Source organism: Oryza glaberrima, chromosome 3 (assembly GCF_000147395.1).
Source record: "Oryza glaberrima chromosome 3, OglaRS2, whole genome shotgun sequence".
Taxonomy (NCBI): domain Eukaryota; kingdom Viridiplantae; phylum Streptophyta; class Magnoliopsida; order Poales; family Poaceae; genus Oryza; species Oryza glaberrima.
The window spans coordinates 6,788,013-6,806,089 of NC_068328.1; the positions used below are offsets into that span (position 1 = coordinate 6,788,013).

The 18,077-nt window shown below is 41.6% G+C and overlaps 2 protein-coding genes across 6 annotated transcripts; both read right to left on the reverse strand.

Annotated features, from left to right (window-relative positions):
* Positions 1-3,307: 3,307 nt before the first annotated feature.
* LOC127768954 (protein NRT1/ PTR FAMILY 8.3-like) lies at positions 3,308-8,526 on the reverse strand. The gene is made up of 6 exons (XM_052294623.1): positions 8,383-8,526; positions 7,153-7,299; positions 6,326-6,425; positions 5,824-6,041; positions 4,870-5,426; positions 3,308-4,364 (listed from the first exon to the last, which is right to left on the reverse strand). The coding sequence occupies exons 2-6, from the start codon at positions 7,210-7,212 to the stop codon at positions 3,542-3,544; spliced, it is 1,758 nt and encodes a 585-aa protein (XP_052150583.1). The 5' UTR covers positions 7,213-7,299; positions 8,383-8,526; the 3' UTR covers positions 3,308-3,541.
* A 526-nt stretch (positions 8,527-9,052) lies between these two features.
* Positions 9,053-16,322, reverse strand: LOC127767327 (protein NRT1/ PTR FAMILY 8.3-like). 5 transcript variants are annotated; one of them, XM_052292625.1, is made up of 8 exons: positions 15,439-16,319; positions 14,443-14,926; positions 13,917-14,046; positions 13,010-13,105; positions 12,273-12,372; positions 11,841-12,058; positions 10,912-11,468; positions 9,053-9,983 (listed from the first exon to the last, which is right to left on the reverse strand). In XM_052292625.1, the coding sequence occupies exons 4-8, from the start codon at positions 13,067-13,069 to the stop codon at positions 9,161-9,163; spliced, it is 1,758 nt and encodes a 585-aa protein (XP_052148585.1). In that variant the 5' UTR covers positions 13,070-13,105; positions 13,917-14,046; positions 14,443-14,926; positions 15,439-16,319; the 3' UTR covers positions 9,053-9,160. The 5 variants fall into 5 exon arrangements, with proteins under 5 accessions (XP_052148585.1, XP_052148584.1, XP_052148583.1 ...); XM_052292624.1 differs by lacking the exon at positions 13,917-14,046 and having other exon boundaries at positions 15,439-15,938; positions 16,096-16,318; XM_052292623.1 differs by lacking the exon at positions 13,917-14,046 and having other exon boundaries at positions 15,439-15,938; positions 16,077-16,318.
* Positions 16,323-18,077: the final 1,755 nt, after the last annotated feature.

Sequence of the window (18,077 nt, forward strand, 5' to 3'; positions counted from 1 at the left end):
TAAAACCCCTGCATTTTAGTTGGATTTTGATTTGAGAGTTTTTTTTTTTTTTGGAACTGGGAGTGCTGGTTGGATTAGGAAATGCAATATACTCCCTCGGTTCCACATTAATAAAACGTTCTGGGTTTGTGCAGTTTGATCGTTTGGTTTACAGCTAATAAGCTGTAAAATAACTTATCAGCAATAAAAGATAATTTAAGGGTATATATATATATATATATATATATATATATATATATATATATATATATATATATATATATATATATATATATATATATATATATATGTCCTTAGCAATTAAAAAACGGAAATGCTAAATACCGGTATCCTGTTGGACTCGGTCGAGACGGGACATGTTCTTTCAGGGATCACCAGATATCATAGCACCAGGTATGTGAGTCTCAACAACAAGCGTTGCTTGTCCTTGCACATGAGGTCAGTGTGGGAGAGGGCCGAGAGCATGGAGCGCGAGATCTCGCCGGCGGCGGTGCCGACGCCGGCGACGGAGACGGTGGTGCCTACTTGTAGCTCCACCTCTTCAGCGTCGCCGCCGGTGCGCAAGAGGTCAACGCAGGAGAGTGCGTGAGCATGGTGGTGGTGGCGGCGGCAGCGGCGCCCGCGGCCGCCGCTGTGTTTTCTTCAGACACCGGTCTCCACCAACAACAGATTCTTCACGTCCCCATTTCTCTCATTCCTTTTTTTCATCCATGCCATATACATCGATTTCCTAATTTCGATTTTCCTTTCTCCATTTTTGCGATTTCTAGGGTTCGTTGAATCCCTAACCTGTGGATGGGACTCCTCATATCTCATCCAAATTGAAATCGAAGTAATCTAAAACTCCCCATTTTTGTGTGTATTTGTTCATTCACATGGGGTGTTTGCAACAGAGGCGAGGATGTGTGTGTATATGCTAAATCATATGATACTTGAAGCAAAATGTTAAAATCATTTGGATTTTTGCTTTGAAATGATGTGATTCTTTGGTTCAACTGATCTAATATTCATCATTAAAATGATATTTTCTTTATTCTTTCACCTTTTCAATAATCTCTTTTTACATCTCCAATTAACAAAATCAGTTGATTTAGCCAATGAAACCTGCAGGAAACCACTGTACATCTCCTAAAGTATCACCTATAAAACCTGATGATACCGGACATGATACTAAGGAGGATCATGATACCTCCCCGGTTTCACAAGATCCTACTCAAATATCATCTGTGAAATCCACAGGAAACTACTGTACCAGACATGATACTAGACATGATCATGTGATACTTCACAAGTATCACATATAATGATACTTTGAGGATCATATATCATGATACCTGGGTAGGATCATGTGATATTTCACAAGTATCACACGAACCTACTAAAGTATCATCTGTGAAACTCATAGGGATCATGTTACCAGACATGATACCTAAGCAGGATAATGCGATACTACACAGGTATCACACATAATGATACTTTGAGGAGGATGATCCTCCTAGGGTATCATCTCTGAAACCTTATGATACCAGACATGATACAGAGGAGGATCATGATACCTCCCAGGTATCACATGATCCTCCCAAAGTATCACCTATAAAACCTGATGATACCGGACATGATATTAAGGAGGATTATGATACCTCCCAGGTTTCATAAGATCCTACTCAAGTATCATCTGTGAAACCCACAGGAAACCACTGTACCAGATATGATAATGGATAAGATCATGTGATACTTCACAAGTATCACACATAATGATACTTTGAGGATCATGTATCATGATACCTGGGTAGGATCATGTGATACTTCACAGGTATCACACGAACCTACTAAAGTATCATCTGTGAAACCCACAGGGATCATGTTACCAGACATGTTACCTAAGTAAGATCATGCGATACTACACAGATATCACACATAATGATACTTTGAGGAGGATCATGTGATGTATCACATGATCCTCCTAGGGTATCAACTGTGGAAACCTAATGATACCGGACATGATACAGAGGAAGATCATGATCCTCCTAGGGTATCAACTATAAGTTTCATACTGTCTACAGAAGCATTTCATGGATAACTTATCAATAATTTACCTGTAGTCTATTGCACCTCTGTACCACTAGCTTCAACACTTGTTTCTGACTTCTTTTTACCGCCTGAATTATTGAGGAAATAATTCAGCGCTTCTCTATACATCTACTATTTGTTGTCACAACTGACTCACTAGCCACAAACACACTAGCAGAACGTGTACACAAAGGGGATTCACTCAGGGGGCCATCACTTTTTTTTATTCTCCCTGGGCATCAAAAGAAATCGCACAAAACAGGGAGCAATGTTCCATCAGACATTTCCTCGAACACATTGCATGCACAAAATAGCTATAACAGAGAAGTGGCTTCAGAATTCTTACACAGGGTAGTCGGCGTTGAAACGCAGGCTGATGTTGAGCTCACATCACACTTGTAGCAGAATCAATTGAGGAGGTAGGAGCAAAGGAGCCGACGAAATCAACTGAAATTGCTGGATTGTAGAGGAAATCGCAGACGGCATGTGTGCCGGCAGAATCAACCGAGGAATCGCTGAGTTGTAGAGGAAATCGACAGACGGCGTGTGCGCCGGTGAAATGAACCGAGGAATCGCGCACGAAGGCGCGCGATTCCGAGGAGGATTCGCTAGGATGCGGAGGAAAAACTGGCGGCAACGCTCGCACCAGCGGAAGGAAGCGCGGAGGTGCGTGATTCCGAGGAGGATTCGGCGGGATGCAGAGGAGCCGGCGGACGATGCTCGCCTCGGTGGAAGGAAGCGAGAAATCACACGCGATTCTGAGGAGGCTTCGCTGGGATGCGTACAAGCCGGCGGATGGCAAGCACTGGTCGTTCTCCTTTTTTTTGCAACGCGCATGTGGTGATACTGTAGCAGTTTTAGAATCATCCTGTTTTTGAACGGAATTCCGGTATATAGCAGTCCCTTAAAAAAATACTAAAAAAACCCTTAAAATCAACTCTAAAATTAAGTTTGATTAAACGTATTTGCGTTGAAATATTTTGATTAAACCGAGTTCAAGAAGCTCAAGCTCAAGAAGCTCACCGGCGACGCATGGTGGCCTGATGGGCAATCTGTCACAGGATGCAAGTTGGCACTTCTGATTAGTCATATTCAGTCAAATCCAAATAAAATACCTATACTAGCCAAGCACGTGTAACGTGCCAAATATCCTTTCAGTTTCAGCAAACAGTACACATGGTTTATTTATTCTGATTTCTGACAGGAAAACAAACAGATCAATTATGTCTGCAATAGAAAATGTTTGGAGGGGAACAACATGCTTTCATATGAAAAGAAACTGACTAGCAAAAGCAAGAAGATTGTTTTTTTTTCCCATTCTCCAAGTAATATTATGTACCAGTACCACTGAGGAGAATCAATGTACATATACAAGAGATTATTCAGTATTTTTTGAGATAAAATATATACATACAATTTGCTGTACAATAAATTCCTTTGTCCAAGTAATATTGCTCTATGAAGGCTGACATTAAATTGCAGCTGCTTTCTTGCACTTGTATTGCTGTGCATAGTAGACGAAAAGAAGAAGATTCAGAAAACTAAGGCCAGCTATGAGCCAAAAAAAGCGGTCAAGATGGCCTTCATTCAAGTTATCAGGGATCCAACCCGGATTATCATCTCGAGTTGTAAAATATGAAACCAGGGTCAGTATGAATGAACTAAGATAGCTTCCAAGCGACACCGTAACAAGAGCGAAAGCGGAGCACAAGCTTCTCATGGAATCTGGAGACTGGTTGTAGAAGAACTCGGCTTGGCCAATGGCTGTGAACACCTCACCAATACCAACCAACAAGTATTGAGGCGCTTGCCAAAGAATGCTCATGGGAACAGGTACCTTACTATGGATCAGATCTTCTGACCTTGCAATCTCCAGACGCTTAATCTCAACCAATGCTGCAGTTGCCACTGCAGTAGTAGCCACAAACAGACCAATTCCCATTCGTTGAAGCTCCGAGAAGCCTCTCTCTTTACCAGTCAGTCTACTTGCTATCGGCACAACGAAAGTTTCGTAGATTGGGACCCAAACAACAATGCTGATAACATCCAAGGATGACAGAGTGGCTGGCGGAATTTTAAAGGATTCAATTTGATTGTTGAGGGCCATCCCTTGTTCTATAAACATTGATGAATTTTGAGCACATACAGTGAAGAACACAATGCCAGTTGCCCAGATTGGAAACATCCTCATTAATATTTTAAGCTCTTCAACCTGTGTGATAGTGCAAAGTCTCCAAGGATCATGAGAACCACCACGTTCATTCGACAAAATGACGGCAGCTTTGTCAAGGAAACTGTGAAGAAAAGATAACATATTAAGTAAGAGTGCATCTCAGTCTGTGCATCTGCACTACCGATACACAAATCTTGTGTTACATTACCTGTCATGACTCTGAAAAAAGGTCATTGTGTCCAGGAAGTTCCAAGACACAAACTTGCAAGATGTGAATGTCCGACTCAGACCAAAATAACATATTTGTGTCCATGCCGACTTTGTTACATAATAACACTTTTTAGACTAAATTAATTTTATGTACTTTTTCAAAAAGTATTTTTTTAATCTAGTAATCTAAACTACATGTCACCATTTGGTTGTTTTCTCCCCATTTCTTTGAAAATTGGGTAGGAACTCTGGCATTCAGTTAAGAATGAGATGCACAATCAAGTCAATTTTAGCATTTGAACCCATTTGAACCCGGGTGGATGGGGAGGTTAAACAACCTCCTCATAGCATTTGTTTCTTTAAGGAATAGTACCATGTTAATGAAGCAAATATACCAAGGTGGCCAAGAAAAATACCTGAATTCACTACTATGTTCCAGCTTACGACTCCCCTCAATTGCAGAAGTCTTACCATGAAGCTCATAAAGAACAGAACTATCAACCGGCAAATCAACATTTCTCTTGTGGATGGCTGCAATAACCACCTGGCATACTCTTATAAGGGGGCTTCCTCCAGGTATCTGATATCTATATCTCTGAGAACCTATAAAAAAACTTCCAATAGCTAAGGCAATGAAGATAGTAGGAATTCCAAATCCAATTCCATATCCACAGTTTTGCTGTACCCAAATAAGAACTGTGCCGGATATCAAAGAACCGATGTTTATAGCAAAATAAAACCAATTGAAGAAAGCACCCTTCTTTGTTCTCTCAACTGGATCAGTGTCATCAAATTGATCAGCACCAAAGGATGAAACACATGGCTTAATACCTCCAGACCCTAAAGCAATCATGTATAGTCCAACAAAGTATATCAGATACTGAGGCACGGTTGGTTGTGGACAAAAGGACCCAAAACATTGAGAAGGTTGAAGAGAAGGAACCAATGCTGAAAATGTCAATGCTGCCATCCCCTTCAATTAAATTGACATTGAGGAGCCGTTAGCACATGTTATCAACAGAAATGAGTGTGTAAATAATATAACAGATTCACAACCTGGACAAGTAGGTTTTCAATTGATGTATCATGCCAGTATGTATCAAGCTGGTGATTGCTAAGGTCACCATTATGCATGTGATCATAATATTATTATGAGATAAGCTTTATGTCTGCCCTCATTTTCCCTGTTTATAGTTAACCTTCCATTCATGAATAAACTACAATGCAGAAAGCATCTACTATAATTATTTGGCGCTTAATTCACTAGCACATGCATAGCCAATACAAGTGAACCAATGAAAAAGACAAAATTATATGATATCTCTCCCAGTATGAAAATTTCTCAATATATGCATGTATTTGCATCTTACCAGAAAGTAAATTGTTGAGAAAACAGCAATAATCTTGTACTTTCCCCAGTATGAGTCTGCTAAGGTTGCTCCAATAAGTGGCGTGAGATAACAAGTTCCTTGCCAAGTTGTAAAGTTCCTTGCTGCAGAGACATTTCCTTCATGCAATCTTGTCGATAGGTAAGTGACCAAACTTTTTGAGATGCCATAGTAGGCCAAGCGTTCGCAAACTTCAGTTCCTACCATGTAAGAAAAGCATTTGCCGATTAATTTTTAACATCAGATAAAAGTGTAAAAAGACTCATGTTTCAGGTATTCAAGACATCAGAACTTTTGATTTAGCATACGTTATTCCACAAACAAATGCTTCACATACATAGAATTGAAAGAAAAAAAAAAGCTATTGCAACTCAAGAATTTTACAAACTAGCGGGAAAAATATAATGTGTTCTGTGAAGTTCATATTAGGTTTGTGATAATCCCGAAGATAATGTTTCAAACTGGATTCTGGCTGAAACCTTACCAAGAATTAGTGAGCATGCCCTCCAATTGCCCGTTTCATGCTTCAAAATAGGTTGACCACTGAAGCCTACAGATCCATCGCCTGTGTAGTCATCAACATCCTACGGAGAGAAGCAAAGTACTAGTTGATTCTAAATTATTCATGTTTTTGTCAAACATGTTTAACGCATTTCACTCCATCAGTTTCAATCAATCTTCAAACCCATCCAAAAAGAAATCAAAACTTAAAAGTTACAGGTCAAAGTAACCATCAGATTTTTCAAGGAAATGACATCAGAGTGCAGACAATCAATCAAATTTCACAGAGAAAATAACTTCCACAAGTAATTTGTACGTGTCAATCCAATAAATCCTCAAAATTGTTGCGTGTTCCAGCATAATACCCAAGGTGCATCAAGGCTCTAAGCAGTACATCAAAAAATGATTGTCTTTATGAGCGGGACCCTGTGGCCTGCCTGTCAGTCATCACTGCGCCTCTAGAGTCTAGACCTTCACCTTCCCCGTTCCCCTTTCTCTACTCACGGCCATCGTTTTGCAACCGACTAATCGAAGTGTCACACGCCAATCTGACCAAGCTCTACGCGATCCCAAGAATCCAAGAACTGAGCAATCGAGCTGTCCATCATTTTCCCCCTCCCTTTTCTCACGATTTCTTTGCTAGGCCTTTTCTCACGATCCGGGCCAATTTAAGCATTTTCAATCGATCGGAACATAACCAAAACAAGAAACTAAAGAGGATTGGGAAACCCTACGAATCCTCGAATCTTGGTGGAACAAAGAGGGGAAAAAAGAAGTTTATTCTTTTTCGTGTGGATATGGTGGGAGTACCTCCGGCTCTGTCGTCCGCACTATCAAGCTCTGCTGCTCCGCCTCCAGCGACGACCCCATGAATGCACCTTTTGCAGCTCGGAAGGGTTGCTGCACCCTCCACGAAGAAAGGTGTTCAGCTTTGAACTGCTTCTTTGGCAACTCCTGCTGCAAAAGTACTACCTCCGTATTTTAATCATTCGTTTTATTCAAAATTTTTATGCAAATATAAAAATATTTATATTATACTTAAAGAATATTTGATGATGAATCAAGTCACAATAAAATAAATGATAATTACATAAAGTTTTTGAATAAGATGGATGGTCAAACGTTAGATAAAAAGTCAACAGCGTCATACATTAAAATATGGAGGTAGTAGGAATAATCCCAGAGGCCAGAACACGAGAGCTTGAGACGTTAAAGAAACAGGCTTATCATTTGAGTTTTATAAAGGGGCCTTTCCTCCAACATGATAGGACCCAATTAAAATTGGTCGCCATCTCTCATATGTATCTCTTAAAAAAAACAAAAAAACAAAAAAAAATTATCCCATCTTTATTGGCTATATTAATTCATACCCTCGTAAGAGTATGTGAGTATAAAAGTATCCATGCGATGGCCAAAGGTGGAGAAGAAGAGGGGAGGGGCTGACGGGTGGGGTTCATGTTGCTTTCCATGTGGGCATGCCACATATGTATAAATAGTTAAGAAATCACTTCTCTCCAGTGACAAATTATTAAACGTGAGCCTACGAGAGACGACAGGCAAAGCCAAACCACAACATCAATGTGGCGGGGATTTGACACGTTTGTCATCCTAGTTGCCTTGACAATTTGAAAAGAGCGAAACAAATGATTGGGTCTTGAATGACCAATGCAAAACATTGCGGGAAGTTGCAGAGGTGGCAGTACTATGGCGTGATATGGGAGTACCTATCTGGATGGTGCGCTCGGTCATTCAAAAATATATTGAAAGAGATCGTCATGTCGTACCCCTTTTCTAAAATAAAAAGCTGGATATGAAAGAAAGGGCTTTCATATCGATATCGATATGTATTAAGGCTGTGTTCGTTTGGGTGATAGGGAGTGAGAATGCACATCGTTTTTCGCGCGCACGCTTCCCAAACTACTAAACGGTGTGTTTTTTACAAAAATTTTCTATATAAAAATTGCTTTAAAAAATCATATTAATCCATTTTTGAAATTTAAAATAGTTAATACTCAATTAATTTATGAGCTAATGCTTCACCTCGTTTTGCGTATCTTCTCAATCTCCTCAATCCCCTTCTCCTCAAACACACCCTAAGAGAGGAGTGAGTGTGTTCGCGGGGAATCGAGCGTAGGCCATAGGGCGCACCACCTCAGACCCTGTCCACTGCGCTAGGCGCAGTTCTCGTACCTCCTTCTTTTCTTATCTTTTGTACATAGTTTGTATCTGAGCGAAACCAATTTCCTAATTTCAATACAATGATATGCGCTTTGTGTATAAAAAAAAAGAGTTAATGATCTCAAATGATAGAGGAGATGATAATGAATCATACACCAAATACACCCAACTGTTCAAATACAAATTTCAGGTATTTTGCTGAGAGTGAATTAAACAGCACATTCAAATCTACTTCCTCCATTTCATATTATAAGTCGTCGGACTTTTTTCTTAATTAAAATATTTTAAGTTTAACCAAATTTATAGAAAAATATAGTAATATTTTCAATACAAAACAAACATATTATTAAAATATATTTAATGTTAAATTTAATTAAACTAATTTAGTAGGTGTTGCTATTTTTTTTATAAACTTGGTCAAACAAAAAACTTTGATTAAGAAAAAAGCTAGACGACTATGAGTAGACAACAGTTCATATTCTGCCAGCTACTCATAGCCAGATCAAGCAAAAGTTCACCATGAAAATCGGGGCATGCTTTGCAGCAAGATTTTCTTACTTTTATATATGAAAACGGGTGCATGCTTTTGCAACACAATTGTCCTTTTCCACCACCATTATATTGCTAATGTTAACAAGGTTCAGGAAGCCTTCTTACATTTGTACCTCATGGCACAGAACACAAAGGCCAGCATATTCAAGAAACACAAGCCAGCCATCATCCAGAAGAACCGATCCAAATGCCCTTCGTTCAAGTTATCAGGTATCCATCCAGGACTGCCTTCTCTGGCTGTGAACACTGGCACAAGAGAAACGATAAACGAGCTGAGGTAACTTCCTGCCGAAACGTTAGCAAGTGAGAATGCGAGACATAAGCTTCTCATGGCGTCCGGTGATTCCTGGTAGAAAAATTCAGTTAACCCAATGTTTGAGAACACCTCTCCCACGCCTATCAGGAAGTACTGGGGTCCCTGCCACAGGATGCTCATTGGAACAGCCACCTTCCTGTGCACCAAACCTTCATCCTGCGCAATCCGCAACCGATTACTCTCCACCAATGCTGCTGATACCATGGAGAGCATGGAAAAGAACAGGCCGATCCCCATTCGCTGCAGTGGAGTAATGCCATTTGCTCTGCCAGTGAATTTTCTGAACACTGGAACAAGGACTCTTTCATAGACTGGAACTAGTATAAGGACAGCAATGACATCAATGGATTGGAAGGACGCCGCAGGTATTTCGAAAGAGCCGATGTGTTTCTCCATCACCATCCCCTGTTCTATGAATGTCGAAAACATGTTGTCCAGAACTGCGGCAAATAATATCATCGTTGCCCAAACGGGGAACATCCTGATCAAAATCTTCAGTTCCTCCACTTGAGTGACTGTGCAAATCTTCCATGTGTTTAGTAGGCCATCAGATTCAAAATCAGATGGTGTCACCATTGCAGCTCTATCAAAGAACCTGAGAGAAATAAAATAAATAGATGACTAACTTGATAGAGCTGAGATGGAATGGACAGCTCCTTGCCGACTTTGCATTGACAAACAAAGGTTCATGAACAATGAAGGTTTGCTTCTAGTATGTATAAATGAACAGCAGAAATAAGTGTATTACGGGAGACTTTGTTTCAAAAGCGATATCACAAGAGACATTTCTTTAGAGAATATTATAAACAATGTGCTGAAACTCTTGTAATGTTAACTGGTTTTCCATATTTGTATTGTGTGATGTGTCCCACAGAAGAATTTTCAAAGAGTGAAAGAATGAAATGCTTTACTGGAATTAAGTATCTCTACTCCCTAAAAAGAGGAGTTTCCCAAAATATTAAAATTATTATTCAAAGTGTTACTGTAGGATTTTTTTTAAAAAAATATTTGCATATTGTACACAAGTATATGGCTGGTTGATATAATTTAATTTAGTTTTATATTTCAAGCCATCATTTTGAAATTTTAAAATTAAGCTATATGATATTCATGTACTACCAGTGTTTTGTAATATACGACGCTGTTAATTTTTGGATCTGATGTTTGACCATTCATCTTATTTGAAAAAACTATGTGAGTACCATTTTTTTTTTGTTGTGAGTTGTTTTATCATTGAAGATAGTTTAAGCATGACCTATATTTTTGAATGTTTGCACTAAATTTTCTAATAAGACGAATGGTCAGACATCATGTCCAAAAGTCAATAGCATCATATACTTAAAAACAGAGGTAGTATATAAAAACCAGTGCATCGCATGGGCACTACACTAGAATGAGTTAAAGACAAGCTTACAAAATCATATTACTAGAAATGAAATAAATTATAGTTCAACAGAAATGCAAGCATAAATAAAAGCATAGAATATAGGCATCAAAGTTGTAATGTCAACATAGTGTATTACTTAAGTCCAGTTGTATGCTCCAATTTTCGGCTGCCTTCGATTGCTGAACTCTGCCCCAGAAACTCATAAAGAACTGAGGAATCACATGGCAAATCTTTATCGCGTTTGTGAATAGCAGCAACAACAACCTGGCATATTCTCGCAAGAGGGCTTCCTCCAGGTTTCTGAAATCTATACATAGAGGAGCCAAAGATAAAAGTACCAAAACCTAAATACACAAATAGTGCAGAAATGGTAAAACCCCAGATCCAACCTTTGTGATCTTGCACCCACACAATAACAGTCCCCGAGATCAATGAGCCCGCATTGGCTACGAAATAGGTCCAATTGAAAAAAGAACTCTTTTTTGTTCTCTCATTTTCATCAGTGTCATCAAATTGATCAGCACCAAATGATGATATGCAGGGGCACTGTGCACCATACCCTAAAGCAACCATGTACAAACCGACAAAGAATATGATGTTCTGAGAAGAGACTGGATCTGTCCATATGATCCATGAGTGAGGACCAGTAGAGATTAATGGAACTGCTGCTGACAGAAGCAACATCATCAATCCCTAAATAAAAGGATAAAGGAAAAAAATGTGAACGACCATTTCTAGAAAAATGGTATAAAGGAAAATGTAAACGGTCATGTCTAGAAAAATGATATAAAGGAAAATGTAAACAATCATGTCTATAAAAGTTTGTCAAGTGTTGAATGCATCACTCCTCTTACATCTGAAGATTAACTGTATAAACTAGAGTTTAATACTGCCATTCGTCCATCTGAATTTCATACTATTGTTCACTGAGGATACAAATTTTTGCTCACTGAGTGGACGTAGGAATTGGGATCATCTCTTACAGTGTTTACTTCCAAAAAAAAAGGATTATAATCGTTATTTTAGATGATACACAAACGTGCATTAGTTCATACTGTCACTTACAATAATGAAGATCGTGCAGAAGATCAGAATTGTACAGTACTTCCCCAGATATGAATCAGCTAAGAAGGCTCCAACCAGAGGTGCAAGATAACTTGTTCCTGACCAAGTTGCAACATCTCTTGCAGCGGCCACGTTTGTTTCATGTAGAACTTTTGTGAGATAACTGACTAGGTTTTTTACAATTGAAGTAAAGGCCAGATAAGAGCAGAATGAAAAAACTGCAATAAAAAATGAACCATAAAAGGTCCAGTATAAAATTAAACAGAACCCATACACAGGAGGAAAGAATATTCATAAATCATAATAATACTGTAATATATATAAATGCTGGGAAATGAAATCAGTTTCAGATGTTCGAGTATTTAGCATCAAATATCCTACTATATCTTCAAGCAGAAGCTTGACAATGCAACATCATTTTTCAGCACTAACCGATGGCTAATGAGGAACCCTTCCAGTTCCCTGTATGTTTTCTTAAAGCAGGATGCCCACGGATGCAAACAGATCCATCACCTGTATATTCAAGGGTATTCTGCATTTCCAAGTAAAAAACACAAATAGCCTTTAATGCCAGTGTCATCCATCACTGATATAGATGTTTCAATAGAGAATTGTGCATTTTCCTAATGTAGATGGAATTATTCTATATATTTCCAGGAAAATTTATCCTAAGAACAAAATTATATTATATACATTGGAAGCAAATTAACTGATCATCCAAAAAAACTGCAAAGTATCACTAACTAAAAACATTATTAGTATGCAAGGGCCTAGCCATTCTTATGGTCACATTAGTAATATATTGCTACCACTTTATGTCCTTATTGTAAGGATGATATATTTAGACAGAACATTTGAAAGTTTATCTTGGATTGCATGCCCCAGTCGGCCATGCCCCATACTAGTGCAACCATATAAAATAATTTTAAGTAAGAGAAAATTTTCCGACTGAACTTCACTCTATATATCTTCTTTTTTACTTTCGCAACACTCTAGAACTAGAGCATTAAACAGAAACAAAACATCAGCTGAAAGCAGTATTTTCACACCATTTGATGAAAGCAGAAAAGGCACCTCAAATTTGGCCAAATATTTTTTTCTCTTTAAGAGAAAAAAATCAGACAAATCTCGCTATGAGAGTGAGAGAGAGAGAGAGAGAGAGAACAAACCACTTGCGAGGAGTTCTCTTCATCCAGCAGAGGCTTGTCATGCTGGTATGAGGAGTCCATGGCTTTACTTTCTTACAAGTAAACCAGGTTAATGTCCTGAGGAAGAGGAAAGAAAGTAGCCTGAGATTTTGAGCAGATAGTGGAAGTGCAGATTAGAGGTTTTAATGGAAAATAATGGAAAACATATTGCCCTACAATAAAAAAAATGCCAGAGCTATAGTTTATAAATAATAATAGACCACCCAACAACTGGGCATACTGTGAGTGATGTCAGGTTTCAGTTTAGACAAGCAGCACGTTGGGCATATGGCTATCATTTAATCAGAAAAATCTGTCGTACAGAGTTTTAATGTGATAATCAATAGTAGCCTGTAGCCCTTTTTTGTCCATTATCTTAGACTGACGCATCAATACTAGCTCTCACCTAAAATTACTAGTAGTTCTAGAAAGCAAGCGGCGTCATGGCATCAATCATCTATTTCAGAAATGATGGGCCAACTACTTCGAATAAAAAAACAGTATTTATATATTTCTTCCATCCTAAAATATATCAACATTGTACTAAACGAGTCACATCATATTACTATGAATTTAGACATGCTGCCTATCTAGATTAGTAGTAACATGCTACATCCGATTCTAGGTTGCTATATTTTAAGACGGAGGTAGCAAAACTAAAGCCGTACTCGGTAGTAAGTGAAGTATACTACTATCTCCGTCTCAAAATGTAGCTAATTTTTAGCACAGTAACTTGTCCCAAAATGAAGCTATTTATTCACCTACTCTCTCCTCTTAACCAATCACAACCATTTTTTTCACCTACTTTCTCTTCCCCATCAATCACAACTCTCCTCCAATCATCTCTACCTACTTTCTTAATATCTGTGTCTACCTCAAAAATACTTACATTCTGAGACGAAGGAAGTACTCATCAGTTGCAACGGATTGAGATCTCACCCTACTCTCTTGATAAACGAAGAGTGATCATCTTGGTAGCCAATATGATGAAACACTCACACGGACTGAGAGGACAGAACCTGCTACGAACAATAAATGGGCAGCGCATCAACCATCAAGTAATCCATCTAACGCTACGACCTATCCATCTTCTAATTGGCGAGACGGATTAGCCATCCTGACGAACGCCGTAACAGCTAGAGCTCAGCCGAGAGGCAAGCACGCGAACCTAACATGGATATTCTTCTGCTCCCCCCATTTTCCCCTTCGCTAGCTCGCTTGTTGGGGGGAAAAGAGAGAAGATGAGACCGTAGCATCCACCCTCCCAAGAACTTCTCTCTACAACTAACTTTGCAAAATTCAACGAAGGAACATGCATGCGACTAATCTGACGAGAGTTTGCACCGAAAAGGGGGCAATTAAATTTGCCTCGCTTCAGGTACTAGATGGAGACGAAAATCGGAGAAATCACGCACCGAGAGAATGAAGCATGAACCGGCCGGATTGGCCGGACTCCGGCGAGCCCGACACTGAGAGAGATGGAGTAGAGCTGTGGAAGCGGAGCCACCTCCCGACTCTCTGCTGCTCCGCGTGGGCCGTCCTCACTCTCCTCCACGCCGAGGCGAAGGCCCTTGATGATTTTGCGCTTTGTAGAGTGGGGATGACACGCGGGTCCACCTGCTTGGAATAATGCTACCGGTGCTCTCTCCGACTCCCCTTTTCTTTTCTTTTTTACTTCTTTTCCCGATTACACGGAAGTGGAGAGTCACAACTCACACGCACCACTGCACCCGCATGTAACTCTCACTAAAATAGAAAATGAGCAACGGCAAATTATAATGTCTCTCTTTTTTCCAGCTTCAGTTTCCTTTTATTTTTCCTGCACGTAAGCGCCTCATGCGCCAGGCGATTTGTCTTTTCCATGTATGTTGTTCCTAAATTTGGATGGTACTGCAAATCCTGTATATTTTTGAGCTGTCAAGCAAATATACTGCTAGACATTCCTCGAGAGGGAAAAAAAAAGTAGTATTGTAAGTTTAAATCTGATTAATGCACTAGCAGTCAAACTGCCATTCAACCTTTTTAAGTCTTCAGTTCAGTTTGACACACTCGATTCATTTTTTCTTGGAAAAAGTACACTTTAACTCCCTCAACTATAGCCAAAGTACGATTCATGATCTCCAACCACAAAACCAGATATATCGACTCCTCTAACTACCAAAATCGGTGCAAACTATATCCCTGGATGGTTTTGAAAGTGGTTTTGGCTGACGTGGCACCTACGTGACGGTGTTGACCCGGTCTTCGTTCCACGTGTCGTCGACATGTCGCTTAGGTGGCATTAGAGTAAAAACAAAAATTTGTAGGGCCAACATGTCATTAAAAAAAAATAGTGGAACCCACCGACATATGGGCCCCACGTGTCATTCTCACCCCTCTCCCCTCTCTCTCATCTTTTCCTCTCCTCTCACCTTCAATCACTAGAGCGCGGGGCGGCGGCGACAACGCACAGGGAAGGAGGTCGCTGGCCGTCCACGCGCGGGGGAGGAGCTCGTCGGCCGTTCACCCGCAGAGAGGAGCTCGCCAGCGCCCCATCCCTTCTTCTTCCTCGTCCTCCTCTCTCTCTCTCTTTCTCTCCCCTTTCTCTTCGTCTGCAGGCGGCGGTGGGTGTTTGAGGGCCGTAGCGGCGACAGCCAGCGGGAGGGCGGGCGCTGCCTCGAGACGGAGCGGCGACGAGGCGCCCTCGAGGCGGAGCTACGGCTCGTCGTCCTCAAGGCGTCGCGACGGCTCCCGCCGCGCCCACGCACGTCGCGATGCCTTTGCCGCCGCCGCCGCCTACCTCGACTACATCGTCGACAACGCGGACGAGTTTGGCGGCACCTGCTGGGCCATCACCAAGTTCAGCTGGGACGTCAAGTATGCCGGCGTCCAGATCCTTGCCGCCAGGATACGTCGTGATAGCAACAAACACCTTGCATTGACGTGATATGATGTCAGTGAGAGTGAGCTATGTAGGCGATGAGTGTGAATGTATTTTGCGTGTGCAGCTAGCCAACTACTGATGAGAGGGGAGCACGAGGAGAGGCACAGGGAGACACTGGAGAGGTACATGAGAGAAGGCAGAGCACCATGTGTGCGCGTGCATGGGCCGGCGGCGCCGACGCCAACGTGGAGCAGAGCCCCGGCGCCGGAGGCGGCGACGGCGGCACAGGCGTCGCGACATGCATGGGCGGCGGGAGCCATCGGAACGCCTTGAGGACGACGAGCCATAGCTCCGCCTCGAGGGCGCCTCGTCGCCGCTCCGTCTCTAGGCAGCGCCCGCCCTCCCGCTGGCTGCCGCCGCTACGGCCCTCGAACACCCGCCGCCGCCTGCAGACGAAGAGAAAGGGGAGAGAAAGAGAGAGAAAGGAGAGAGAGAGGGGAGGAAGAAGGGATGGGGCGTCGGTGAGAATGACATGTGGGCCCACATGTCGGGGGGTCCCACTATTTTTTCTCGTGTGAATGACACGTTGGTCGTACAAATTTTTGTTTTTACTCTAATATCACGTAAGCAACACGTCTATGACACGTGGAACGAAGACCGAGTCTAACACCACCATGTAGGCGCCACGTCAGCCAAAACCATTTCCAAAACCATTCAGGGATATAGTTTGCATCGGTTTTGGTAGTTGGAGGAGTCGATATACCGGTTTTGTAGTTGGAGCCTTGGAGGTCATGAATCATACTCGGGCCGGAGTTGAGGGAGTCAAAGTATACTTTTTCTTTTTTTCCTTGAGTTGGGCCCAACCGCATAACGAGCAGAGCACGCACCGTGGGACGGGCCCTGCAAAAATCCGTCGAGAGAGGCCCGTGTTATCGACGCGATGTGGGCATACGGCATGACGGCCCATGTCCAACCGCGCCAGTCCCTAGTTCCCTACGCCGCCCTTCGACGCTTTGCCGAACGAAGCCCAATTCGGTGGCCTAGTTTCATCCCTTCGCGCTATCCAGCACAGCGGCTCGCGCTCAAGTCGCCTGTGTGGTGTGCTCGGCTGCTCGCGTCGCGGTGTGTCGTGTGCGTGACGGGGGTGGGGGTGGGTCGCGCCCCCGCATCACAGCGTCCGTTCAAGGCTTCACGCCATGCCGCGCCCCGTGATTGGTTGGTACTCCTATCTCTAGTAGCTGGTGTACTCCGCGTTGCCGGGTCGTCATAGGATTTTTTTTTTCCTTTGGCTCCCTGCTTGGCTGCTTGTTTTTCTTTCTAGCAGTTAAGTAAAGGGTATGTTTATTCCTGCACCAGAAGTAGTTCAAGAGTATATATGCTCGTTACAGATATTATTCCTTGCATTGCATGTTATGCTCGTTACAGATAGCTTACCTGCGAATTAAAAACAGGGGAGAATATAGACGGGTGTGCTGAGTAAAGTAGCAAGATAACTCCCAACTACTAAGAGCATATATACCCAATACCAATAAAGATAGTATAATCTAAACAAGCTAGTAAAACGCCATGGTCGGCTCGCGATAGCAGTGCATGCATAAGAGCAAGTTTAATAGTATAGCCAACTACTAACTTCAATTCATCTATAGCTAATATAATAGCTTATTCATGCAATAGTTACATACTACACTATTAATACCTGGTCCGACATGTCATATACACACTGTGTCTAGAGGCGGATCCAACGTGGGTGCAGGGGGGACTCGAGTCCCCCCTACACCCACAAAACCCATGGATATCCCCGGAGCACCCACTTCGATTTTTTCACCATAAATGCTAAATTAAAGGTTTCTAGATGGTTAGAGGTTGAAACCATGTAATTGAGCCCCCCCTATTTTCTGTTTCTGGATCCGCCCCTAACTATGTCTTGGAGTCCGTGCTACAGCTGGCTATAAATCTGTAGCCCGCTACTCTTCTCTTTCTTCATTTATCTTCTTAAAATATGTTTGCAGTTAATTTATAGCCTACTATTGTATCTGCTCTAAAATAAGTCCTCGATCCTTGCTCCTTGGCACGAAGCAAGCACCAGCGCAGAAATTCAACACGATACATATCCGATCTCACCTGGGGAAGGCTAAAAATGGGCGTACACACGCACGCCATCACGTGGATGTTTCTTCCCGGCGACCG